The 26434-nt window shown below is 46.6% G+C and overlaps 1 protein-coding gene across 5 annotated transcripts in view; it reads right to left on the bottom strand.

The window, feature by feature from the left end:
* The window catches only part of LOC119162384 (uncharacterized), an 82304-nt gene that overhangs the window by 9435 nt on the left and 46435 nt on the right, over window positions 1–26434 (bottom strand). For 4 of the 5 annotated variants that reach the window (XM_075879309.1, XM_075879308.1, XM_075879311.1 and 1 more), the window contains one exon: window positions 7214–7375. In XM_075879309.1, coding sequence (XP_075735424.1) covers window positions 7214–7375 — 162 coding nt within the window. Of the gene's footprint in view, window positions 1–4639; window positions 5120–7213; window positions 7376–26434 lie in introns of those variants that run through there. The other variant, XM_075879312.1, reaches the window with a different exon arrangement.

Below are 26434 nucleotides of genomic sequence, written 5' to 3'. Positions count from 1 at the left end.
TGCCTACCAAACCGGGTTTGTGCTTTCTGCAGCCACATTATACCTGCAAACATCTAAATCTCCTCTGCTCAGCTAATTTCCTCTATTTCAATTTTCAGTGCTGTAGAACAAGTGCATAACACTCGCATTCTATAACCTTTTCACTATAGTAGTACAGTCGAGCCCACATATAGCGGCCCCACTTAAAACGAACAATATCCGCGTGACCATGAAAATATACATTGCTTCAATGGCACAAAATCGCACTTCCAACGAACGCCTTCGAGCGCTGCTGACCGGTTATAGCAAACGGAGTCAGTGGTCTGCCGACTTCCCGAGAAACCACTTTCGACCACCGATCAGGCATCAGCGAGGTGCCCATAGATTCTTATTGTTAAACGCCGACCCTGTCCCCGTGGCCCTCTAGTTGCCGCTCTCCTCACCCCACGGAGGAAGGAAAGCTGTTGTCTTCCTCCATGCCACGACTGCTTTTTGTTATGCACCCCTTCGTCCCTTGTCCCCCCGCTGCTCTGAGCACCCCACATCGCCAGACGAGGCCCGTGTTTTCACACTGCCACCGATCTTTCGAAGACCAGTCGGCCATCTACCCTGTTTTTGATCGCTGGTACTGACGTTGGCATCGCCGGCCTGGAGTGACCAGACCATTTGCCAACATCGTCGGCTACCGACTGTATCCGATAGTCTGCGTCTAATGCACGCGTGTACTCTACCCCACTGACTCTGATAATTTGCAATTCGTTTTGTGTTTAGGACTTGTTCTCGCTTACTTCGCACACGGCTCAGCATGCCTTCCGCGTGCATGCGAAAGCGGAAAAACGGCTGTTAATTTGCGTGGAACAAATCGCAAAATATCGAAGTTCGTGAGGCCACACAAACCCGCTGGCGCAACAAAACGATTTTTTGACCATGGCTGCCGATTCTTCGAACACCGGCATGCGCACCGATCCAGGCCGCCTTGCTTTGACTTCTGCGCACGCAGGCACCCTTTCCAAGTTTTTCTACGTGCGAGTTTCACAAACCTTTCAAGCAAGCTACCCAACCTGGCTCCTTCCAGTGTGTTTTAGTTTTCAAGGTCGCCCTCCCGCCGCATCCTCCCCCCTCTTTATTGCAACTCCTTGCCCTTCTCTCGCCAAGTGTGCTCTCCTCTCTTGATCACAACCCCTTCGCCCGTCTTCACCACTCCGCGACACCCATCACGCTGGCTCGAATTAGTTTCATTTTCTGACTGGAAACAGGCCCAGAGCTGTTCCACGCGTTCTGGCATGTGTGTGGCGTGTGGAGCGTTGCTCACTCTTGGTGTGCGTATGTAGTCACGATGGCCAACGGGAGGACTAGCACGCTTTTTCCTGCCGCTCAACAAAACGTCGAAAGTGTGACCGTTTGGCTTGAGCGTAATCCGCGCGTTAGGTGCGGCGTTGCGGAGCGCTTGCTCATAGCTGTTGACCACCTGGCAGCCAACTTGCCGCTTCCGGCGTCCCGAAATTCAGCTGTGGAGATGGTGAATATTTCGTGGGCAGCGGTGATGGCTACATGCGCACGAAATTGTTTTGGCAAGGCCGACTTCGTCGACGTTGGGCCCGATGCGTAGCCTGAAGCTTCCAAACTGCAGCGGCGATTCGTGGCAGCACATCGTAAACTTCGACCTGGGAGAGCGGATGGGACATCTGTTGCGATGGTTTATTACCGCCGATGATGATGCGGACACTGCGGAACCGTGCACGGATTGGGGCATTGTGAATGAAGTACGTGGCGAGAGCGATTTGGAGGAATCGGATTGCGAGAATGACGAAACTTTGGAGCCAGTGCCTCATGCAGCTGATGCCACAGGCCTCGGCGAAAGAGCACCCTGCCGTTTTAAAAGAACTCGAGACCGCCCTTATCGCTTCTCCTCTTCGAAACACGTGCATCACAGATTTTTTGGGGCAAAAAAAGTTTGTGTTTTCACTCGCAACTTTTTTAAAAGCTCTGTTTCATTTACTACAAATTTCGGGATACAGCGAACGACTGCCGCGTCACGCTCAGGTTCGTTAGAGGCGGGCTTGACTGTATATCGTTTTGCCAGCAATTGCTGTTACATGGCAACAAGGCACCTATACTGGAACGCACCCAAGAAAGGTTGCGGTCATGCTCATCTTCATACGTTTCACTGTCCGCTGCCATTCGTCCTGTGATGCTTAACGTGGTAAGAATAAATCTAACAAACCACTCGATTCTCTGGCTTTGCTATGTAGTGTTAGGATGCTGCATGTGGCATGGGCCTAACCTCCTGTCACAAGCTAAAGCGTTACATTTCTGGAAAGAGCATTTGGGTTGCAGCTGATCAAGTGGGAAAACTTAAACTTCACTAAATACCCTAATTTGTTCAATTCATTTATTTCAAACCAAATAGGCTTAATGTAGACCCTAGCGAGATAAATGCAATGCAGAGGAGTTAGTAGTGTGACTTCTTTTATTATAAATTTCCAAACAATGTCCCACAAAAGCCACCATCTGTTGATGCTATATGACAGTGATGACTAGCATGCAAGAGTTGCTCAATGCCAAAAATTAATCAAAGACTTCTTTCTTGTGGTTGGAGCCCCAGATCCTAATCTTCACTGTTCGAAGCAAATCTTGGGGTTCACTCAAAATGTACTGCGATCCTCGAAATGGCAGCTGCACTTGTAATGTACTGCCCGACAGCTTACGCAACGATTGTGGCGGTGTGCACAATTATTGCTAGTAATGAACTAGGGTGACAAAGTCACATTTCTTATTGATGAGAGAGCACGCTGATAAGTGCACTGGTGTTGCTGTAAACCACTGACACATCACTAGTAAAAGCTGTGCAGATGGCATGGTGATGAACTTGTATTGCAGCCTAGGGTAACTCTTCCACTCAAACCAATGAATCTTCGGCTCTGAACATGAACTGTATATGTAAGCTGATTAGACTGGTCCAATCAAATGGCAAGGGTCCTGCAACCAGCTGAGGTACATCAGGCACAGTAAAACCGTGGTGAAACTTTTGATCACTTGCAGAGCCCACCACAATGAAGACTATAATCTACACATCTTAATGCACAAGTATCCAGATGACCCCTCGATACACCCCAGGGAGCTAAAAGGACATCATACAAAGAGGCCTGACACTGCAGTGCCCCGACTACCGTTATGTAGGAGAGAAATTAATTGCTGGATGCAGATATCCTGGTTGAAGAGGTACGATTACGTAGTAGTTTCATTGCTGGGTACCCAAGCAACTTGCTTACCCAAGACGTCGCTTTACTTGTACTGTGCATGCATGAAGCTCCAAGCATATCGTCTCCGTGTTGCGGGGCCCGTGCATATGCCTTGCCAAAAACATCACTGCCACCACTGGCCTCGTAGCGAAGATCAGCAATCCCTAGCTGATCGTGTTACCCAAGATGTCAACCCTGTTACTCTCGCTACAGTATACTTCACGGACTGTACACTCCTGGCGAGCCAAGGCTGGCCACATCAATGCGCCTGAGTGGAAAGGTACAAGAACATCCCAGCTCTATTTAATGCAAAGGTGCCACCTCTGGCGAAGCAGCATAATGCAAAGCTATGCTAGACGAAAATGAATGGGAGACGGTAACAATCACACCACAAGTTTTCCGCATGTGTAGTCAAAATATGACCAGATTTCTGGATAGTTTTGCTTCAGCTTAAGCCTCAACTTCAATATATATAAAAACCTTTTTTGCTTCAAGCTAGTAACACTCATTATTTCGAATACATTATTGGAAGCACTTCATTTCATTGGACTATCTATTCTTGATATAACATTTTAAATTGTGAAGAAAAACACGAACGAGTTCACAAGGCACTACACACACATGTGACCGTTAAGTGGCTTGCATTAGGGCACACGCCACCATAACGGCATGTCTGCTTCAGAAAAAGTCTTCTAAAAAAATAACACTCACAAAATAAGGTGGTATGAAAAGGTGCGGTCGGTGACAGTACAAGCATAAAGGGGAGGGGTGCTTTGCTTCAAGAAGACAAGCCCAATGATTGAAATGTTAGCTTTAGTGACATCCCATGTGCACGTGTTTCTGAACACGGAACATTCACAATGTGTTATTGCAATAAAAGTCTCTGGCCTCATGCATTCTATTTTTGAGAGTTGTTTTATCTCACACAGAAGAAAATCGCGGTTTGGCTTGGAGCGGCATCCGCGATGTAGTCACTGTGGGCAACGAAAAAGCTGTAGTTTCTTTGTTGTACCATGGGTGTTTAGGACTGCGCTTGACATAATTTGTTTGGCGCTAATTCAGATATATATTCTGTTGTGGGCGCAACGAGTTGGCGGTAGGCGTATGGCATTGCGTGACGAGAGGAACTGGCGAGACGGTGTGCGAAGGATCGGTGACTGTGTCTGTGGAGCCATAATGATGTAGCTGTGCAAGCCAGTGTGCTCATAATCCTCCACTGATTAAAAATTTAGTTACCTATCTGCTCTTTTCTGTGATTTGTTTACAGCCATAACACATTAGGACAGAATCACTAAATAGGAAGAATCACTAAGTAAAGTGTTCCACTAATGCGTTCACACCACATATGTTACTGGAAAGCAGGTAGCCATAGGAATCTGCTAGCAGGGAAAGTACACCTTTTTTGTAGGCACGTGAGATACCAGTAACAACTTTGTATTCTGGTTTCTTAAGTTCAGAGTTAACAGAAAAATGAACAAAGACTGCATTGTGATATGAAAGACTCACAACTTCACACTTAATATCATTCAATAGGTCAGCCGTAACAAAAAGGTCCAGGATTGAACAACCTCTCGTGGCGCTGTGAACAACTGGGGTCAAACCATGAAATACAGCGAAAACAATCAAACAAGTATACAGAAAACCTTGTCACAGCCAGTTGTCCTCAAACTTCAAGTGTGCAGATATATACATGCCATAATTTTACTGGATGCAAACATTGCGGTTTGGAAAGCACCGATGAATAGCACGTTGAAGCAAAGCCATGAACATGGAAAGGCCTCCTGAAGAATGCTGCTGGTGATGATGAAAGCACTCCATTCGAACAAAACCATGAATGTATTTCAGCATTGGTAATGACGATCTACGACGAAAAAGATGACAAGCACGTTGAAGTAGAGCTGCGGGCAAACAAATAGGCTTTGAAATAATGTTGGTGATGATGAGTGGATTCAACAAGATTATTAAAGTATTAATGATGGCGATAATGAACAAATATAATGAAATTGTTGAAGCTGAGCCATTAGCAAACGTCCCCATGAATGTTGTGACAATGATGATGATATTAGTGATGAACACGTCGAACTGATGATGAAGGTGTTGGTTATGGTAAGCAGTGATGATAATGACTGATGCATTGAATCGGAGGCGTTAGCGAGCAATTTTCTTATGTACGAACGATGAAAAATGATGGGCTTAGGTAACTTGTGTCCACATTAATAAGTGTCCAGATATGTGGACAATTATTTTCGTCTAGGAATAAAGTTGTATTTTACATGTTTTCAGTCTATTTGCAGATTCGTGTGCATTGTAATTACAAACACACACAAAAATATTTACTCACACAACTGAATTGGCCAAGAGAAAAAAAGGGTTACGAGTGCCACAAGACAGCACGAGCTGACCAAAAGAACCAATAGCTATCTGGGTCATCTGCTACAGTGGCCTTTGAAGTCATTTAGAATCTCAAGTTGCTGAAAGAGGATGCTCATGTGTCGAGTGGCTAATAGAATCCATTACATTACAAAAAGCCGGCACAGTAACTTCATGAAAATGTTGCCACAAAAATTTGTTTTTTTTTCCCAGACTAGTTTAGCAAGCCTTACAGCAAGACGGACTCATCTGAAATGGTAGAAGTATAATAGGTGACCGGTAAAATAGGCAATCGCAGGGAACTGTGGGATACGATGGCTTCCGGTTCGATGCACCATGCGGGTTGGCCACGGCACGCGCGCATTTTTGTACTACTCCGTTGAAAAATCAAAGCACCTCTCCGTGCAATGTCCGTGCTTTAGAAGTTCACTTTTTTATTTCTGCTAACCGTGACAGCCTCGATGACAAGCTACGACAGCCATGAACGCCAAGAAAGCTTTTTTATTGGACCCAAAACTATCTGCAATGCTTTTATGCTGCTCGGGAGTACTGCCAGTTTGGCTAGCAGATTATTCGATACAGAAGGCAGTTTTCATTGTGTGATACGTTACTGCAGATAAAAAATCACCATTTGAAAGATCACAGGGGATGGGAATGAGTGTAGGAGTGTGCTAAGAGTTTATTTTGAGATAGCCGCTTCGGCCGACATTGTCAGTCGATGAGCATGAAGCACAGCCTTCATTGAGCGCGTTGAGATATCTTTTTTTTTTTCTAGCCTTCAGCACACTATAGGATGCATTTCTTTCTTAGTTGAAGCCAGATGCTTATTTGAATGTTGATATTGGTCAAGCTGCACGGCACGGCGGCAAATAAACATACAGTCAGACAAAGACGGCGCTGAAGAATCGAAAACCTGCGCTTGTTTAACGCACTTCTTCCTTTGTGTGCCATCTTGGTGCGTGGTTTGACCAAGTTAAATGCAAACGGACTCGTCCAGCGCTTCGTGTAAACTTACTACTGAGTAAAGCTTTTGCGTTTTTTATATATATAAGGCTGCTATGGCCAGCGCTCATCTCATATCACAGGTAGATTTCGCCCACTCATTCCCATAATACATTTGCTAGACGCGCCTGCACGACAATTTATTTCTCGATATATATGCAGAAAATTAATGTGCAAGCTTTTTATTAGTGCGGAATACGCACGTACTTGTGATAAAATGGTCTTCACACACACTTGCTCCAATGTCGGTACCCAAGGGATACTTGTCGCTGTGGCTCTCTTCACAGCCGCGGCCCACCTCATTTTTATTTGTTTGTTCCATGGAAATGGATGCATGCATTTGCCTATCACGCTAGAGTTGGAGCAGCCAACAGCTGAACAACCGACCATGGTTTAGCAGCACGAACATGAACGGGAAACCCACGCGCAAACCCCAAATATTCTGAGGCTTACGGACGAGCGGTTCGCCGTCGTCTACTCTTCTCGAACCAAGCCGGCAGCAGGCAGTGCATCCCACAATCCCTCGCACTTTTACTGGTCACCTATTGACTTGTAGTGCTTAGCTAGATACTTCACTTTAGTATTCCTGCCACATCACGACAGACAATAAACATACTTACAGAAGTGGGGCCCGGAAGCACGTCAAGTACCCGAGCTCGGTACCATTTTTGGTCACGGTGATAGCGGGAGATCCAGAAAGAGCCCTTAGTCACCATTTCTTCCTTTGGTGCCTCACTCTGAGAGCCACACTTGTTCAGATTTTGATGGAGTTCTTCTAGTACCTGCATTTCGAGTGTGAAAACCAGTTCTTAAAGCAAGAGAGCCTGTGAACACAACACTGACTTTTCATGTGTACTTGCCTCAAATAGAAGGTTAAACAAAATTTGAACAGATCCCACTAAGGCAAGCTTACCAGCTACAACTTTAGAGCACACTATTTTGCAATGGCACAATTACATAGAATGAATCGTGAGTCATGAGGAAAAAACAAGTGTTACTTTTGCATTTTAAGTAACACGTGAAAGTAATTCGATTTTCAATATTTGAAATATTGAATTTGGACTCGTCACCAAGTTCCAGAAAACATCTCTATTATTTATCTGCATCAAACTTTAGTTATATTAATATATTTGATTCCACACGAGTCAGGAGCAGATCCAGCCACTCAATTTAGGGGGGCCGTCCACTGAGGTAACCAACGCCGGAGAAGGGGCGTGGTCATGACTTTTTTTTATTAGCAGAAAAACCCCTTCATAGCATAAATAATGTTCATGTGTGCTCACAGTGGTTTCCCTCATTCATCCTAATTGGTTATAGAAGGTGGACTATAAGCACTGAATTGAGGAGGGGCGGTGCTGACAAACTTTATGGTGGTAATCCCCCCTACCGCCCCTTTTTGGATCTGCCACTGACGTCAGTGAATGTGGATGATAGACAAAGCACGTTGAGATTAAAGCCCCATAAATCAATGCAAGAAAGCAAAAACAGCACTAGCATGCAAACAAAAAAAAAAAGCTCCAACCGAAACGAAGTGGTACAGTCGTTTTCAGAGAAATTCTATGGGAGCAGCAGGATAGACACTCAGTAATACCTATTTATGCTTACCAGTGAACTGAGATTGCATTGGTCGCACGCCTTCAGAATTGAACAGTTGGTCGCATCCATAATTACACTGTTAGAAACCTTTCTTTAGTCAACAAGCCTCTTTGTTTTCTACTTGGTCAGAATGCGCGAATACTGCTGAGAAACTACAACAAAAGGGAAGGGCGGCTGAGACTATGAACACAGTGCTTTAGCCATGGGGATGACTTGGGGAGTCCACCACCCTCCCTCCCAAATTATTGCATATTGTATCTGTATATTTGCACGCACACATACAAACTTGTGCATAGACATAAAGGGAGGTCAACATCCCACTCCAATTTCTGGCTATGCCCCTGTTGCAGCAGTTGTGATAAAGTTGTAGTTTAAGAGTAATGCACATAGCCCATTCACATGCCTTCAGATTTGCATGAATTATATGTGTCAATAGCAACCACAATTCAGTCCACAGTGAATACATGGCCCAGCAGTTCTCCCTCAGACTCAGTGCATACCAGGAATGGTGGACGTTACAGAAGACGAAGAGCAATTATACCTCAGCCTGCACATTGGCCTCAAACTAGCCAGTGGCTGAAAAAAAACTATAAAATCTATCGATACATGCACATGCAAGACTCAAAGAAGGAAAGTAGGGTCCGTTTGTAAAAGATGTTCACTGCGTCCTCATCCATTGATGCCACTCTCCCTGTGACCGATGTTTACTTCTCTCTCCCTATTCCCATGTAGACACTGAAATGAGCTCACATTTAGGCCTGCAGAAATACCCTTTCCTCTCCTCAACCTTTCCCCCTTCCCCAACTACTTGCGCCATGTCAACGCTGTGGTGTATGGTAGCCGTTGCGTCCCGTTTCACTGCTGCTAGCGGTTGTTTTTTTGTAAGTTGCTTGAAAAACAGATAGACTTAGTAGAAAGAACTTCACTGAGTTTCGAAAGGTCAATGTTGCCCTGTGATATGAATAACAGTTTCTGACTAGGATTACGAAATGTCCTGGATTTTGCGGGACTGTAGCACTGGAGTTTTCATGCATAATCCCAAGTCCCGCAATTTTCTGTCAGGACAGTTATATGTCCTGAATTTGTTCCAGACAATCTGGTCAAGAAGCTTTATCTGATCCAACGCCTAACAATGCATGTCACTACAGAACACGAATTTCACACAAATTGCAAATGCGAAGCAATGTTCTGGCAGCCAGTGGCGGCTGAGAGGGGCTTTAACTGAACTTCTGTATAAAGTGCGACAACGTTTATTTCTATATTTTCTTGCACGAGGAATCGTCAGAATTGTTGCAAGCAGCACATAGCCAGCTGAAGTTTCTTATCAATATGCCACAACAGTGAAGAAACCATGACTAAGCTTTCAAGATATTACAATGAAAAAAAATGAATTTAGCTGGCCGCCTATGTTAAGGGGGGATGCGACACTTAGAATAAAAATCGGCCCAAAAATCGCATTTTCTCTCTCATCATTTTCGCATTCACGATGCCCTTCCGCACTTATCAGCAAAGTTTTGCTTCGAAATTCCACTTATTTCTCAAGTTATAACCCATAAAAAGAGCAACGTCGCACAAGCATGATGATGATATATGGTGTTTTTTGGCGCAACGGCCATTTCATGGCCAAAGAGCGCCAGCTCATGGGACAAGAGATGTGGACAATGATTGTGATTAGCGGCTGTATAAGGGCCATAGAATTCCTTATGGTAATGCGGGTAAAGACATACAATTAATAAAATCATGACCATGCCGTGAAAGGTGTGTGTGGTGCGAATAGATGACAAAAGTTAATGATAATAAAAACGATGGTGGACATGTATGGCATTAGCACAAGTGCCTCACTCCTTCATACCCTTGCGTCCAAGGGCCGTGAGGCAAGTGCTTTATTGTGTAGCCACCGCAGCGAAAACCTCTCTGGAGAGGTCGTGCTACGGAATGCTTGGGTATATGACATGAAAGCTATGAATTTCTTTTAAAAACGCTAACAATGATTTATGACTAAAAAGCGGTTCCCTACCGACGAACATTGCAGGGTGTAAAGGTATATGTTGTCGGTAGGGTGATGGAAAGTGTTGTTTTCTTAGAGTGTCCAATTGTTTGCACTGAATTAAAATGTGAAGAACTGTTAGTGCTTCACCACATCTGTCACACAATGGTGGATCGCCACCGGACAAAAGATATGAGTGTGTTGTGTTTGTGTGTCCTATCCTGAGCCTCGTTAATGTTATCTCTGTATGACGCGATTTTGATACTGGTGGCCAATGGCCAAGGTGTGGCTTGATAACGTGTAGTTTGTTTTGTGTGTGTGTATCCCACTTGCTCTGCCAGTAGTCCCTGAGCTTTCGTTTGAGAGACGGCTTAAGATCAAGGGCCGGGATTGATATGGATGTAATGGCGGTGCTCTCATGGACGGATGCAGCAAGCTGATCCGCCATCATGTTGCCTTGAATCTCACGGTGCCCTGGCACCCAGCACACAACAACATGTTGGTTGAGTGTGTACAGTGTGCAAAAAATGGAGTAAAGTGAAACGAGGACAGGGTTTTTTTGTTTTTTAAGACTGTGCAGAGCCATTACCACACTGAGGGAGTCTGTATAAATTACTGCTTTTTGTATTTGTAATTGTTTGATGTGTTTAGCTGCCACAAGTATCGCGTAAGCTTCCGCTGTGAAGATACTTGTGCCTGGATGTAGAGGGCCGGAATCCGAAAAGGAAGGGCCAATAGCAGCGTAGGACACAGAGGAGTTAGACTTAGAGGCATCTGTAAAGAACTCAGGACGTGTGTATTTGTGTTGAAGTTCCAGGAAGTATGTTCGATTATGGGCAATAGGCGCATGTTTAGTAATTTCTAGGAAAGACACATCGCAATCTATAGTCTGCCACTACCACGGTGGAAGGTATGCTACAGGAGCCATTAAACTGTGTTCGAGTGACACTCCAGTGTCCTCAGCTAGACCCTTCAGGTGAACTGAGAAGGGCTGCCTCATTGAAGGCCTGTTTTGAAACAGAATGGAGCTCGACAAATCATTAATAGTAGAGTATGAGGGGTGCCTCTTGTCTGCTTTCACCTCAAGAAAATATACAAAGGACATGTAAGTTCTTTGCAGATGAAGCGACCACTCATTTGACTCAACGTAAAGGCTTTCTACGGGGCTGGTGCGAAAAGCACCCGTAGAAAGGCGGATGCCCAAATGGTACACAGGATCCAGCATCTTCAAAGCACTTTGAGTCGCAGACTGATAAACAATGGCCCCATAATCTAAGCGGGTGCGAATGAGGCTTCTATACAGGTTCATGAGGCATTTCCTGTCACTACCCCATGTAGTACGTGACAACACTTTTATAACATTCATGGCTTTTAAACATTTTGTTTTTAAATACTTTATGTGTGGTACGAAGGTCAACTTTTTGTCCAAGATTAAGCCTAGGAATTTATGCTCCGCATTCACAGACAGACGTTGGCCGTTCAGTTCAATGTCGGGTTCTGAGTGCATGCCTCTCTTTCGGGAGAACAAGACACACGTGCTTTTTCCTGGGTTCAGCCGGAATCCGTTTTCCTCTGCCCATTTGGAGACCTTGTTTAAACCTAACTGAACCTGCCGCTCATACATTGCTAGGTTGCATGACTTAAAGCCAAGCTGGACGTCATCGACATATGTGGAATAGAACATGTTGCGGGGGATGGACAGGTGCAAGGAATTCATTTTAATAATAAAAAGTGTACAACTAAGTACACCACCTTGCGGTACTCCCGTTTCTTGCACGAATGTTTGCGAGAGAATACTGCCCACACGGACACGGAATTTCCGATTGGACAAGTAACTCTCGATTATGGAAAGCATTCTACCGCACACACCCAGGTGAGACAAGTCTCTTAATATGCCAAAACGCCATGTTGTGTCGTAGGCCTTCTCGATATCGAGAAACACTGAGAGGAAGTATTGTTTGTGGACGAAAGCGTCTCGGATCTGTGCCTCAATACGCACCAGATGGTCGGTGGTGGATCTACCCTCTCGAAACCCACACTGAAATTGGTCGAGCAAATTGTGTGTTTCAAGGAAATGTAAAAGTCGGGTGTTTATCATTTTTTAAAAAAGTTTACAAAGGCATCTGGTTAGTGCAATGGGCCTATAACTTGAAACTGAGGAAGGGTCCTTGCCCTGTTTCAAAATAGGGATAACAATAGCCTCTTTCCAGGAAGCAGGGATGGTGCCTGAGAGCCAGATAGCATTGTATAGAGAGAGTAAAGTTTTTCGCGTTTTGAGCGGCAGGTTTTTCAACATTTCATATGTGACACGGTCGTAGCCTGGAGCGGAATTACTGCAAGAGTTTAGTGATGTTTGTAGCTCAGCTAAGTTGAAAGGTTGGTTGTATGCCTCGTAATTTGTGCACTTGAATTCTAGTTTCTGCTTTTCTATCTTTGCTTTGTATCTTCGGAAAGCTTCAGTGTAGTGTGACGAGCTAGACACCTGCTCGTAGTGTGCACCGAGGAAGTTCGTTTGATCTTCCAGGCTGTCACCCTGTGTGTTTACGAGTGGGAGTGAGTGTACTTGTCTTCCTGCTACCCTACGAACCATGTTCCAGACTTTAGCCTCTTGTGTATATGAATTTATCCCTGATAAAAACTTGTGCCAGCTTTCTTTTCTGGCCTGCCGACGCGTTCTCCTGTCTCGAGATTTTATTTTCTTAAAGCTCTCAAGGTTTTCCACCTTCGGCGAGTTCCGCAGCAACCTCCATGCCCTGTTCTGTTCCTTTCGCGCAATCTGACACTCAGTGTTCCACCACGGAACGTGTCGTTTGCCAGGCAGTCCAGATGTTTGTGGAATGCACTTGGTTGCTGCGTCAGTAAGAAAAGCCGTGAAGTACTGCACAGCTTCATCTATGCCTAATCCGCATATGTCAGTCCAATTTAGGTGAGTAAGCTTTTGAAATTGTTCCCAGTCGGCTTTGTTTACCAGCCATTTGGGAACATGTGGAGGACATTCATTTGTTATTGGTGTACTCAAAACTAAAGGGAAATGGTCACTTCCGTATGGATTATTTATGACTTTCCACTGAAGTAATGGCACAAGTGAAGGAGATGCGATACTGAGGTCTATGGAAGAGTAAGTTTTGTTGGCAAGGTTATAGTATGTTGCCTCTTTCCTATTCAACAGACAAGCACCCGATGAAATGAGGAATTGTTCAATGAGACGACCTCGTGCATCACAGCGAGAGTCACCCCACAGACCATTATGTGCGTTCAGGTCCCCAAGGACCAGATAAGGTTCAGGTAGTTCGTCTATTAAAGAATGGAATTGAAGTTTTTCAAGACGGTGGTGCGGGGGTATGTACAAAGAGCAGACTGTGACAAGTTTGTTTAGAATAACTGCTCGGACAGCCACCACCTCGAGGGAAGTTTGAAGGGGTAATTGTGTACATGCTATACCTTGACTAACTATAACCGCTACACGACCGGATGGTGGCATGGCACCATCTCTATCCTTTCGGAAGATTACGTAGTTACGTAAAAAGTTTGTGTTTGCTCGTTTTAAGTGTGTCTCTTGTACACACAGCACTCTTGGATTGTGTTCATGGAGGAGTTCTTGTAAGTCATCGAGGTTTCGAAGAAGGCCTCGGATGTTCCACTGTAATATTTCTGTCTGCATATTTAAACAAGAGAGATGCTGCTGTGTGTACAAAGAGTATCCTGTGTTGGAGTGAGCTCGTTAATTCAGGTGGCAGGACGGTCGTCCGGCCCCGTTATTGGTTTTTTGTTTTTCTTGGCGCGCTCCAAGAAGGCGCGCCGCTCTTTCAGTACCAAGGATACCGTTGTATCCATTGCCTCCTCAGAGGCACTAGATGCCCGCACATGCGAGCTGGTGGTTTGGATTTTAGGCCTCGCCTGGTGAGGTGAGGCCTTGAGACCAGAGGACCCTGAAGTCTCCGGCCTCGATTTGCTTGGAGGCGGAGTAGACTGAACTACTGCCGCCTTGGGGGCAGGCGCCACAGCCAATGGCTCGCTCTGCGCTGGCCGAAGGGGTGGCGAGGGCTGGTGCGGCGTTGCCCCCTGACGCGCCGCATCAGCATATGTTGTACCGTAAAATGGCGACACTCTTCGTCTTGCTTCTTTGAATGTGATGTTTTCTTTGACTTTAAGAGTGATTATTTCTTTTTCTTTCTTCCAGTTAGGACACGAACGTGAATATTCGGCGTGTTCCCCATCACCATTCACGCAGTGAGGCGTAGTAACACAGTTATCAGATGGGTGGCCGTGGCTACCACATCTTGCACAAGTTTCCTGACCCCGGCAGTTCTGCGAGCCATGACCAATTCGTTGACATTTATAACACCGTCTTGGATTGGGAATGTAGGGACGGACAGAGAGTTTGATGTAGCCTGTGTCTATAGATGAAGGCAGTGTGCTAGATGCGAAAGTGAGTATTAAATGTTTGGTAGGTATCTCTTTGTTGTCGCGTCTGATGACGATTCGTTTCACATCCGTGACATTTTGCTCTTTCCACCCTTCAAGCGTTCCTGTTCAGACATTTCAAGAAGGTCTGCTTCTGAAACAACTCGGCGTGTGGTGTTCATTGATCTGTGAGGTGAAACGGATACTGGGATATCACCAAATGCTACGAGACTACCAAGTTTTTCATAGTGATGTTTTTCAGGCAGCTTAAGGAGAAGGTCTCCGCTAGCCATCTTTGTAACCTTGTACCCTGGGCCGAAGACATCAGTCAGAGATTTCGCAACAAAAAATGGAGATATGGCTTTGGCTTGTTTTGTTGAATTTTCGCTGTGCACAACATGGAATTTTGGAAAGCATTGTCTGGGTTGGTTGAAAATTGATATGCCATCGGTGCGTCCCCTCTTAGGCGGAAGACGATCTAGGAGACGGGGAAATGCAGGTTTTCCCATAGTAGTGTACTTTTTTTCGGCAGCAATGGCGACCACCCACCATGGAGTCCAACCAGGGGACGCTGAAGCACTTAATAGCATCAGGCTGCAGACGACAGCTGTACATTGCCACTATAACCAAATATAACTACTCAAGATTGAGTAATTACACAAGGTTAACCCTTGCCACCAGGAAAATTGAAAGTAAACAGAAAAGAGAAGTAGACAGGACAGACTAAAAAAAGAGAGAGATAAAGACAAAGTTGTAGGGGAGAGAGATAGGAAAAGGTGACTGCCGATTTCCCCTGGGTGGGTCAGCCCAGGGGTGCCGTCTACGTGAAGCCGGGGCCAAAGGGGTGTGTTGCCTCTGCCGGGGGGCCTTCAAGGTCCAATCATCCAGCGTCGGCTCAACCCCCAGGATCCCCTTTACCCGGACACGGCAAAGCCACGCACGGCTAAGCGTGGAAGGGAGCCAAAACTCCCCCGTTAGCTCGGGTCCGTGGTGTCGCTACACACCAAACGCCTACTTGCGCAGGCGCCCCTGCGAGGACGTCGCACAAGCAGACCTTTAAATTGAAGTGTAAGCTAGCCATACTTCCACCGCCAATGGCATGCGAACTGCACGCTCCAGCAGCACCATTTTGGTCTTATTGAAAAGGTCGCCTTTCTAGCTTTCTTTTTTCTTTTCCAGTAGACAACTATGTGCCCCTCGCAAAAGCAAAAAAAAAAGAGAAGTCCAAATCACGCGCAGCGCGTAATTCCAATGGTTGCTTGATGCACTTAACCAAAATGACGTTTCCCGAGTGGCCAGGAAAACTCGCTGGCAGTGTCTGCCGCCATTTTGAAACGGTATCGCCCTTGCAAAGGTGTCGTGACTCATACCTGTAAAATGCTTGAGCATCTTGCTATGCCCGGCGGTGCGAAAAAGTTCCGATCACAGCATCAATTCGGCTGTTCATGGAAGAAACGCAGAGGCAGAAAGCCCAATGGTGCTGCTACTCTGTCGCGGGAGGAAGCGCCGACGTATCACAACACCGTCTAGATAACACCGTCGTAACCGAAGACGGTTCCTCGTGCGTGCGCGACGTGAACGCTGGCCGCCCGTATACTGAAGATATCAATGGAGGAGTGTACAAGACGACTTCTCGAGCTAGCAGACGCTCTGTGGATTATGATTGCACTAATGCCATCCGCAACAGTGAAGTGCACGTAAACGTGGGCCTCCCTGACAGCGTGCGTGATGTCAACTCCGGCCATGTGCGGGTAGACACTGATGTGACTGGTGCCAGTGAAGTTCGCGACACGCGCACCCACTAGTTGACCACAACGCTTGAGGGTCTTTCGTCGTGTCGGCAACAGCACAAGAAGTTGAGAGCTTTTCAGGGTCAAGTGGTGCGGCAGCGAGAAAGGATGGCAGCAAGGCAAAACTCAAAATTCACACGAAAGACTCCAATCCGTGATTTAGAGTTTGGTGTCAAAGGAGCAGCACGCTTCTCTTTTTGCTGTGCAAGCTGCTATTGCAGAAGCTGTGCTGTGCTTCAACACGGGCAATGTCAATGCATTTGCTGCAATTCTAGAGAAGCTGGAAATCACGAAATTCAGCAGCACATCCCTGAGGGCTAGGGAGAAGGACTGTCGTCAGAGTGCAACCTCAAATCAGTAGAGAGAAGCATCCCAAAGTCTCAGAAAGCTGATCAAGAAGAAGCATAAGGATGGGATTCATTCAAATTATGCCCTTGATGCATTTTCATAAGATTTTATCAGTATTTTCACAATAAAGGTGTTCTGAAACATTTTTCCTTGCTTTCTCAAAACAGAAATTTTGGCACATTTGCCAAGTTGGAGGGAACATAACTTCTGTTCCATTCAAGCTATCATCATCATTCTCTTTTTGACAGAAAGATAAATGCATGCAGTATGCAATATATGCCTGTTTTGAAGGCAATATACTGATCAAAACTTTTTTTAATTGGGTAACGTGCGTGACAGGCGACGGTGGCTTTTTTTCTGTGAACATTAATTTCTCTGTGAACTTTTGTTGAAATTGGCCCTGCAAATGGATTTATAGCATTTTGCACTCCTTAAACATCCTACATCATTTCTAAACTGTCACCAATGTTTTGGTGCTTCCTGCTTAGATGCTAGACTCCAAACAAAGGACCCAGGTTACACACGGAGTATCTTGGGAACAACTTGATCTATCAAAAAAGTAATTAAAATTTTAGAATCTGCACATCTAAATGCCCAAACTGATTTATACCCCTAACTGACTCATACTTCTAACATGCTGAGAGCGGCTTTAACTGAACTTCTGTAAAAAATAACCCTACCTTAAACCGTGCTCAAAAATTAAATTTGATCTTAGTGTTCATGTAGGCACAGGTTTTTAAAATAGGAATTTATAGGCACTATAAAAACATTCTAAAAACCCTTCTTGACTTCCATTTACTCCTTATACTATATCAAAGTAGCACGACAGAAATGCGAGGAATAAAACAGGCATTTGTGTAAAATTTGGTCTGTGTTCATAACAAAAATTACCAGCAGGTATCAATACCATACCACAAGGCAAAGAAAGCACATGCGAAGTAGCACTAATATGCGATGTGTAGCTGTGACGAGGCATGTGGTAAACAGTTGCAGAAGTCCTAACCCTACCAATTATAAGGCAATCAGATATGAAAATAAGCCTTCCCTACAAACGACTTGCTCGCACCTTGTTGCTTCGTCAGTACTGTAAGATAGTGAGAGATCAGGTGTACATCTCAAAAGCTCTGCAACAAAAACGCATTCCAGGGCTTGTTGCTACATGGTCTAATATGCATATATAAAGCAGCCACAAAGGAATGAGGACAAGACTTTGGCCCCAATCCCGTCGTATTTTTGTCCTCGTTCCTTCGTTCCTCCTATATATATACAGGGTGCCCAAGGTATCTTTAACCAGAGTTTAAAAATATGCCAACACACACAATTACGACGTATCAAATGCATGTTGCTTATCGTTGTCTGGAGTGAATCGGACGATTTCGTTTTGTGTACTGATCAATTGCTTAATTAGATCCTTTTAACTAACTTCTGAAGGAAAAAAAGGCGGGTAAAAAATTTCAATAAAAAAGTTGTATATCAGTTTGCAAAATGTCCGATTACATAGTTTCGAACTTTATATCTGTTAATTATTAGTGTTTTTCTGCTAACTACAAATGCCCGCGAAATACAAAAAATACAATGTGACAAACCTACTAGCACATCTACGTGCGCCTTGATTCTGGTGCTCCCTAACGCTCCGCATACGAATGATACGCTTCCTTTGCACCGGCTCATGACAATGGTAAGCAGTCACAGTGGTTATCACTTTTGTGGCTGATAGCAAAACGTGTTTATTGCAAAGCCACCAACGTTTATTTCAAAGCCATCACCATCGTTGCTGCCCTGTCGAGACAGCACAACCGAGCAAATGTTATGCTTCTTCATACGTAGAGCGTTAGGAAGCACGGGAGTTATTGTACGCCCTGGCGCAAGAGGGCTTGTCACGTAGTATTTTTGGCCTTTCGCAGGCATTGCAGTAGAGCACTGCACAGGCCCGGTAAGTCATTGTTAGATCAGGCTCGGGCCTATCAGTTTCAGGCTCGGGTCGGGCTCGGGTCGGGCCCGATTCTAACAATGACTTACCGGGCTCGATGAGCTTTAGGCTAGGGTCGGGCTTGGCCCGGGCCCGATTCTAACAATTACTTACCGGGCCTGAATTACTACCGTATTAAGCCCGGGTCTGATATACACGGTGTTTCAAGAAATGGGTCCAACATTTTTGAAAAACTACAAAAAGAAGGCATCTGCAATTTACGAGCAGTGTTCCCTTTATTTGGCAGAAGGCATCTTTAGATGTGTACAAATAATTATTACGGCAATAATTAGAGAAATTAAAAAAAATTGATTCTTCACAAAATTAACTTTTCTTTGAGGGTGTTTTTGAAGTGAATGATATTGTCACGTGATTACAGAACGACCACAACGTCTGTTCACAGGAGCAGCACTGGACGTCGAGCCGAACCAAATGTTAGAGCACGAGCACATCAACCGTCCTCTTCTTTTTTCAGACCATGGCACATACTTGCATTGGCATGGCTAAACCTCGTTCCATGCCTGTGAAATTACCCCCCCCCTTCAAAAAAAAGTACCACCCCGATGACCAATGCCGATTAAAAGTTAAAGTGATCGCGTACATGCACAAAGACGCATGATGAAGCAGTGTCAGGTGGCTCGGGGGTAGTGTGGCTTCATCCGTGACACATGAACAATGTCGGCCTGCTGGAAACATCGAGATCGCCGAGCTGTGTCTTCAAGCAGGATTTCGTCGTTGACATCTGTGAGGCGCCGTAGTACTCTATAAGCACCGAAGTAGCGATGGAGTAACTTTTCCGAGCGGCCCCTTTGGCAAACGGGCATCCACAGCCACACCAGATCACCGGGTTGGTAAATAACATGGCGATGACGGGAGTTGTACCTCTGCGAGTCGATGCGTTATTGTTTTCGGATTCGCTCGAGTGCAAGCTGGCGGGCCACATCGGCGAGCCGGATAAAGTCGTTCGCATCAGTAGGAATATCGGTCATGCCAGGCAAGAGCATGGCATCCAGCATTGTAATTGCTTCTCGACCGTGAAGCAACCGGAAGGGAGTGAAACCCGTAGTCTCGTTGAACCGCAGTGTTGTAAGCAAACGTTACGTATGGCGAAATTTCGTCCCAGTTTTTGTGATCGCGGTCGACATACATAGATAGCATTTCAGCGAGCGTCTTGTTTAGATCTCTCCGTCAGACGATTGGTTTGTGGATGGTATGCGGTCGTTTTGCGATGAGCTGTTCCACTAAGTCTCGTGCTGTTCCACGGTCAGTGATAAGAACTGTTGGCGCTCCATGGCGGAGGACGATGTTGTTGATGAAAAAATGCGCAATCTCATTAACGGTGCCTCGTTGTAGGGCTTTCGTTTCGCAGTACCTCGTTAAATAGTCAGTAGCGACTACGATCCAGCGATTGCCATCATGTGACTTCGGGTAGGGCTCAAGCAAGTCCATGCCAATTTGTTCAAACGGTTGTGACGGGGGTGCAACAGGCTGCAATAAACCAGCAGGGCGCACAGGAGGGGCTTTACGGCGCTGGCAATGATTGCACGTTTTAACGTAATGCTTGACATCCTGGGTGAGCTTTGGCCAGTAGTAGCGAGTCCGAATCCGGGCAAGGGTACGTGCGAATCCTAGGTGGCCGGAGGAAGGCTCGTCGTGGCAGGCAGATAAAATGTCAGCACGTAGCCCTGGTGGGACGACGAGGAGGTATTCAGTCGCATAAGGTTCGAAGTTCTTTTTGTAGACGTCGTTGCGGAGACAAAATGACTCTGAACGTGGGAATACCGATGGTGGACTCGAGCTGTGACCTTGAAGGTATTTGATAAGTTGTCGGATCTCTGAATCATTCCACTGTTGTTGGGCCAAGTCAGATTCACTGACTGCACAAAGAAAATGGCCATTGGTATCATCGTCACTCGATGTCGTCGCGAGGGGCGTGCGCGAAAGGCAAGCAGCATCAGTGTGCCTGCGGCCCGACTTGTAGACGACTGTAACCTCAAATTCTTGAAGGCGCAAGCTCCACCTCGCGAGGCGCCCTGAAGGTTCCTTGAGATTAGCCAGCCAACAGAGGGCATAATCGTTCGTAACTACTCTGAATGGACGGCCATACAGATACGGTCGGAACTTTGTTATCACCCAAATAACAGCAAGACATTCCTTCTCCGTGGTCGAGTAGTTAGTTTCCACAGATGACAGAATGCGACTAGCATAAGCGATGGGACGTTCAGTGCCGTCTTGCCACAGGACGAGCACTGCACCAAGACCGATGTTGCTTGCATCAATGTGAAGTTCGGTGGCGGCATCTTCACCAAAGTGCCCTAGTAAGGGTTCAACTCTGAAGGCACTGTTGAAGCTTGGAAAAAGTGGCTCTCTGCTCTGGACCCCACACAAAAGGAGTATCCTCCTTCGTTAAACGGGTAAGGAGTTCAGCGATGTTGGCAAAGCTCTGGACAAAGCGCCTGTAGTAGGTGCAGAGACCCAAAAACCGGCGCAAATCCTGTTTGTTCGAAGGTGGAGGAAATGCAGCAACGGCCATGGTCTTTTCTGGGTCTGGTCTAATGCCATCGTGACTGATAAGGTGGCCGAGAAACTTTAGTTCTTCGTAGCCGAAATGACACTTCTCCGGTTTTAGCGATAGGCCTGCGGATCGAATAGCGACGAAGACGGACTGAAGTCGTTGTAAATGTTGCTCAAATGTTTTGGAAAAAACAACGATGTTGTCTAAATACACGAGGCAGGATTCCTACTTCAGACCGGACAGGACGGTGTCCATCATCCTTTGGAACGTTGCCAGTGAAGAACACAATCCAAATGGTAACACTTTGAATTCGAAGAGGCCATCGGGAGTTATGAATGCTGTTTTTTCCCTGTCGCGTTCATCGACCTCGATCTGCCAGTAGCCTCTGCGTAAATCCATTGATAAAAAATATCCGGCATGTCGAAGTCGATCCAGTGAATCATCTATGCGTGGGAGAGGGTAGACGTCTCTCTTCGTGACTTTGTTGAGCTTCCGGTAATCGACGCAAAATCGAAGAGTGCCGTCTTTCTTTTTAACAAGTACGACAAGTGACGCCCATGGACTGTTCGAGGGTTAGATGACGTCGTCGTTGAGCATCTGTTTCACTTGAAAACGTATTGCCTCTTGTTCTTTTTGCGACACGCGGTAGGCGTGCTGTCGTACAGGCCGTTCGGTAGGGTCCGTTATAATGCGGTGCTTCACAGTTGGGGTCCGCTTGATTTTGGAGGTGGACGCAATACAGTCACTATACGTACGTAAAATCTTGCGTATCTACTGCTGCTGCGCAGAGGATAGCTGGCCATTCACGTCAACTGTACTGGCTAATGCAGTGTTACCTTTGGCAGCAGTGGCAATCGGAGCGATAGTGGAACATTCTTCGTCATCAATGGCTTCAAAGTTCGCGATCGCTGTTCGCTTTGCCAAGTGTTGGTACTGGTTGCCAAAATTTGTGATCAGAAGCCGAGTCCTCCAATGTTTCAGTTGGACGATAGCACGCGCGACACAAATCTGCCGAGCCAAGAGCACGGAGAGGTTAGTTTCCGCGATGCCACTACTCTTGTTGTCACAGTCTCTCTCCACAGTTACCAACATACTGGCTTGCGACGGAAGTGCGATGGTGTCGTCAGCAATTTGAAGTGTTGTGGTCTGCGCAACTGCATCCCTTCGTAGGGCTATATGGTCGTTAGATAACGTTATGAGCAGGTCGCGAAGGTTAATAATGGCTTCATGCTCGCGGAGAAAATCCATTCCGAGAATCAGGTTTTGGGAGCATTCGCGCAATACAACGAAGGAAACAATGTACGTCGACTCACGAATTCGGAGGCGGGCAGTGCACATTCCCAGCGGTGTCAATAGATCTCCCGCAGTCCGGAGGTTGATTCTATGTCCCCAAGGTGTGGTTACCTTTCTTAGCTGTGCAGCGAGGTCAGCGGTTATAACAGAATAATCGGCACCCGTATCTACCAGAGCGGTCAGCGGGTGGTTGTCGACAAGGACAGAGATACGAGCAGAGACACGTTTGTTGTCGATGGCACACGTCGGTGAAAGGATGTCTTCGGATGTCGGTAGGCAGATCGGGGGAGGGTCTTGTAACGGTTGATCAACAGCGGCCTCACCCCCAGAGGTCGCTGTTCTTAGTTTCCCCGGCACGGGCTTGTGGATCTAGTCGATCTTCCTGCAAGGACGTCCGCAAAGGTCGATTGTTGGCCAGGTGACGTGGAACGCCGAGGAGACTGTGAGCGGGAGTGGCGACGCGGAAGGGTTGAGATTCATTGGCTTGCTAAGTATTCGGCGATAGCACGGGACCGCTCATCATCTCTGAGTCGACAAGCATCCGGACGAAAGCCAGGAAGACCCATGTGCCTGTATGCGCACTCACGGTAGATGTGACCTGGTTCACCACAGTGATAACATAGAGGCCGGTTGTCGGGAGCACGCCATACACTGGATTTCCGTGTAAGGGGTCGGTTGCCGTACTGCGGTGGTCCTGAGTAGAATGACGGCGCCGTCTGCGTCTGCAAGGTAGACGGACGAGACGGATAGCCAACAGCCGGTGCAGGAGTACGTACTGCTTCTGCGTACGTTAATAGTGGAGCTTCGGCTAGACGCGGTGCCGTCATGGGTTGCACCAGCTGCCGGACCTCTTCCTGAACGACATCCGTTAGAGCAGCAACATGGGGCGGAGAAGACACCGCGTGCAGCTTTTGCAGCTCTTCGCGCACAATACTGCGCATGAGCTCCGCCAGGTCTCTTACAGTCGTGACGTCAAGTGTTGGTAGGGCTGACGACACTGACGAAAGACAGCCAGGACGCTCATACTGGTAAGAACGCTGCCTTAGCATTCTCTCCATTGTCGTGGCTTCACGGAGGAAATCTTCTACAGTGCTGGGAGGGTTCCGCACAAGTCCCGCGAACAAACAGCTGCTCTTTCACTCCCCGCATTAGGAGGCGCACCTTCTTCTCTTCCGTCATTGAGGAGTCAGCTCGCCTGAACAACCGCAACAATGTCCTCAACGAACATGGCAACACTCTCGTTCGGACGCTGATTTCGGGAATTGAGGAGCCGTTCCGCTTGCTCCTTTCGGTCAGAGCTTCGAAAGGTATTCCGCAACTAGTTGCAAAACTCTGGCCAGGTTGTCATAGTGGCTTCATGATTTTCGAACCAAGTGGGCGCAGAGTCCTCGAGATAAAAGTAGACATACCGAAGCTTTCGCTGCTCGTACCACTCGTTGACGCCGCAACGGTCATAGTCAAGTCAGCCGTCGGCGTCCTCGTAAGGCTCACCGTGGAACGGCTTCGGGGTTCGCGGGGCGTTGAAGAACCATGGAGGAGGCAGCATTGATGTTTCTTGGGTTTGCGTTCCCGCACTAGCCATTGTACTGCCGAGTTGTGGAAATGGTCCGAATTCAGGAGATAGGCCTAGTTGTCGCCTGCTACGCCGTAGGTCAGCTGGTTCTTCTAAGTCGCGACTAGTGTCAGGACCTTGCTGCTGATTGCAGTGCATACAACACTACCCAGCACCTCCACCAGAAAATGTCACGTGATTACAGAACGACCCCAACATCTGTTCACAGGAGCAGCACTGGACGTCGAGCCGAACCCAACGTTAGAGCACGAGCACACCAACCGTCCTCTTCTTTTTTCACACGATGGCACATACTCGCATTGGCATGGCTAAACCTCGTTCCATGCCTGTGGCAATATACAGTCGGTCCCGGGTATATCGAACAGCCAAAAAATCCCCTTGAAAAACACATATAAAAGTACACGGCACAGGTCTGTGTATATTGAACACTTGTACGCCGACATATTCGACATGTCGAACGGTGCGCCACGCCGGAACGGTGACACTGATCCCAATTCAGCCTCGTTCCAAAAGAGTTATGGACCGTTTTCGTGTGCATTTTCGTGTGCACGTCGAACATGTGATCGCATTGCTTCATTAAGTTTGCACAGCGCTTATTCAGTCGCGTTTCAAAAGAGTTACGCATCCTTATTGTGTGCAGGCGTGTTGAGAATCTGATTGCGTTGCTTCAATAAGTTTGCACAGCGCTTGCAAGCGCTCCTGTTTGTCCAAGGTGTGATAAAGCATTTTTTAATAAGTACGACAACATATTGAAGCACCAAATAAAACTTACACGATAAGTCTGCACTGGCGGCTTCAGCACGATGGGCATTTTTAAGCTAATCCTGAACTCTGACATGCATTCTCCAAAAACATAGCCTTTGAGATCTGTTTCCATCGGCACCCCATGCAACAGTGACTATTTCAGGTCTCGAAGGCCATGCATTTGCGAAATGTAGACCCCTGGCGGTCTTTCGTTTCTTCTTTTTTTTTTGCTGCTTGTTTCAAAGAGCCCAAGTGGCATTGCCACCGCCGAGAGCGAGTTTCAGCAGGAGTAGGACCCCGTTGCAATCATTGCTTTTTCGTTTGTCTTGTGCTGGCTTAGTGTTCTGTCACCAACTCGGCGCTCTCACGTTTACGACTTGTGCGCGGCATCTCTCGTAGCTGGTAGCCATGGACACGAAAAAGCGTAAGAACTTAGACTTGGCAACAAAAACTGACACCATTCAACAAGTGGAGGCTGGAGAGAAGAAGTCGTCAGTTGCGGAAGCTTTCGGTAGTCCTCAGAGCACATTGAGCATGATTCTCTAGAACAAAGCCGATGTAAAGACGAAGGCTGCCCAATCATGCCGTTCTAAGGCTTGTCGCGTGCGTGCTCTTGCGTATGACAACATTGAAAAAGCACTGTATGCCTGGTTTTTGGAAACCAGGACGAACAACATTCCCGTTGATGGCCCGACGCTGATGGAAAGGGCAAAGTGGTTCGCTGCAGCCTTGGGGGTGGACGACCTTCCTGGTGGCACCGGTTGGCAGCAACGCTTCAAGAATCGCTATGACATCGTTAGGGAGACCCTCTCCAGCGAAAGCGGTGTAACAAAAAGCCAGGTCATAGAGAAGTGGCTTTTCGAAGAGTGGCTCTTCTGATAAATGTTGGCGAACAAGACCTCGGATCTGAAAGGGACCTCTTGTCATGGAAGGAAAATGAGCAAAGTGCGCGTCTCGATCTTACTCGCAATCAACATGGATGGCTCTTGCAAGCTGCAGCCGTTCCGTTATCGGCAAGAGCAAGTCGCCGCGATGCTTAAAGAACGCGAAAAGCCTCTCGGTCCGATACGCGTTCAACAAATGAGCATAGATGATGCAAGACCTCTTTTCCGAATGGATGCGTGCATGAGATGCTGAATTAGAGAAGGCGGACCGAAATGTTTGTCTTCTGGTAGACAATTGTTGAGCACATCATGTGGTCAGTCATCTTAAAAGGATCACAGTCAAGTTTTTGCCTCTTAACACCACAACGAGGCTGCAGCCCCTCGACCAAGGCATCATTAAACCTTTTAAGGTCGGATGCAGGCAACGCCTGGTGCAGAGGCTCCTGATCAACCTTCGGTTAGGGGTCGAACAGAAAACTGATCTCCTCGAGGCGATACAAATGGTAACCAGCACGTAAAATGACATCAAGCAAGCCACAATCGTGAACTGCTTTGCTAAAGCAGGCCTTCTAGCTTCACTTCCTACGAGATCCTACGAAATTCCTACGCGATCTTCCAACCTTAAGAAGCGGCTCTGCGCTCTCAGTTTTTCATTTAAATGCCAGAAGTTTAAGAAAGAATTTTGATGAGATAAGCATGTTGTCGGAAACTAATTATCCATTTGATATAATTTGCTTT

This window comes from Rhipicephalus microplus, chromosome X, assembly GCF_043290135.1.
Source record: "Rhipicephalus microplus isolate Deutch F79 chromosome X, USDA_Rmic, whole genome shotgun sequence".
Classification (NCBI taxonomy): Eukaryota; Metazoa; Arthropoda; class Arachnida; order Ixodida; family Ixodidae; genus Rhipicephalus; species Rhipicephalus microplus.
Note: the sequence above shows the minus strand (reverse complement) of the source record. Positions and strands in the feature narration are given on the sequence as shown.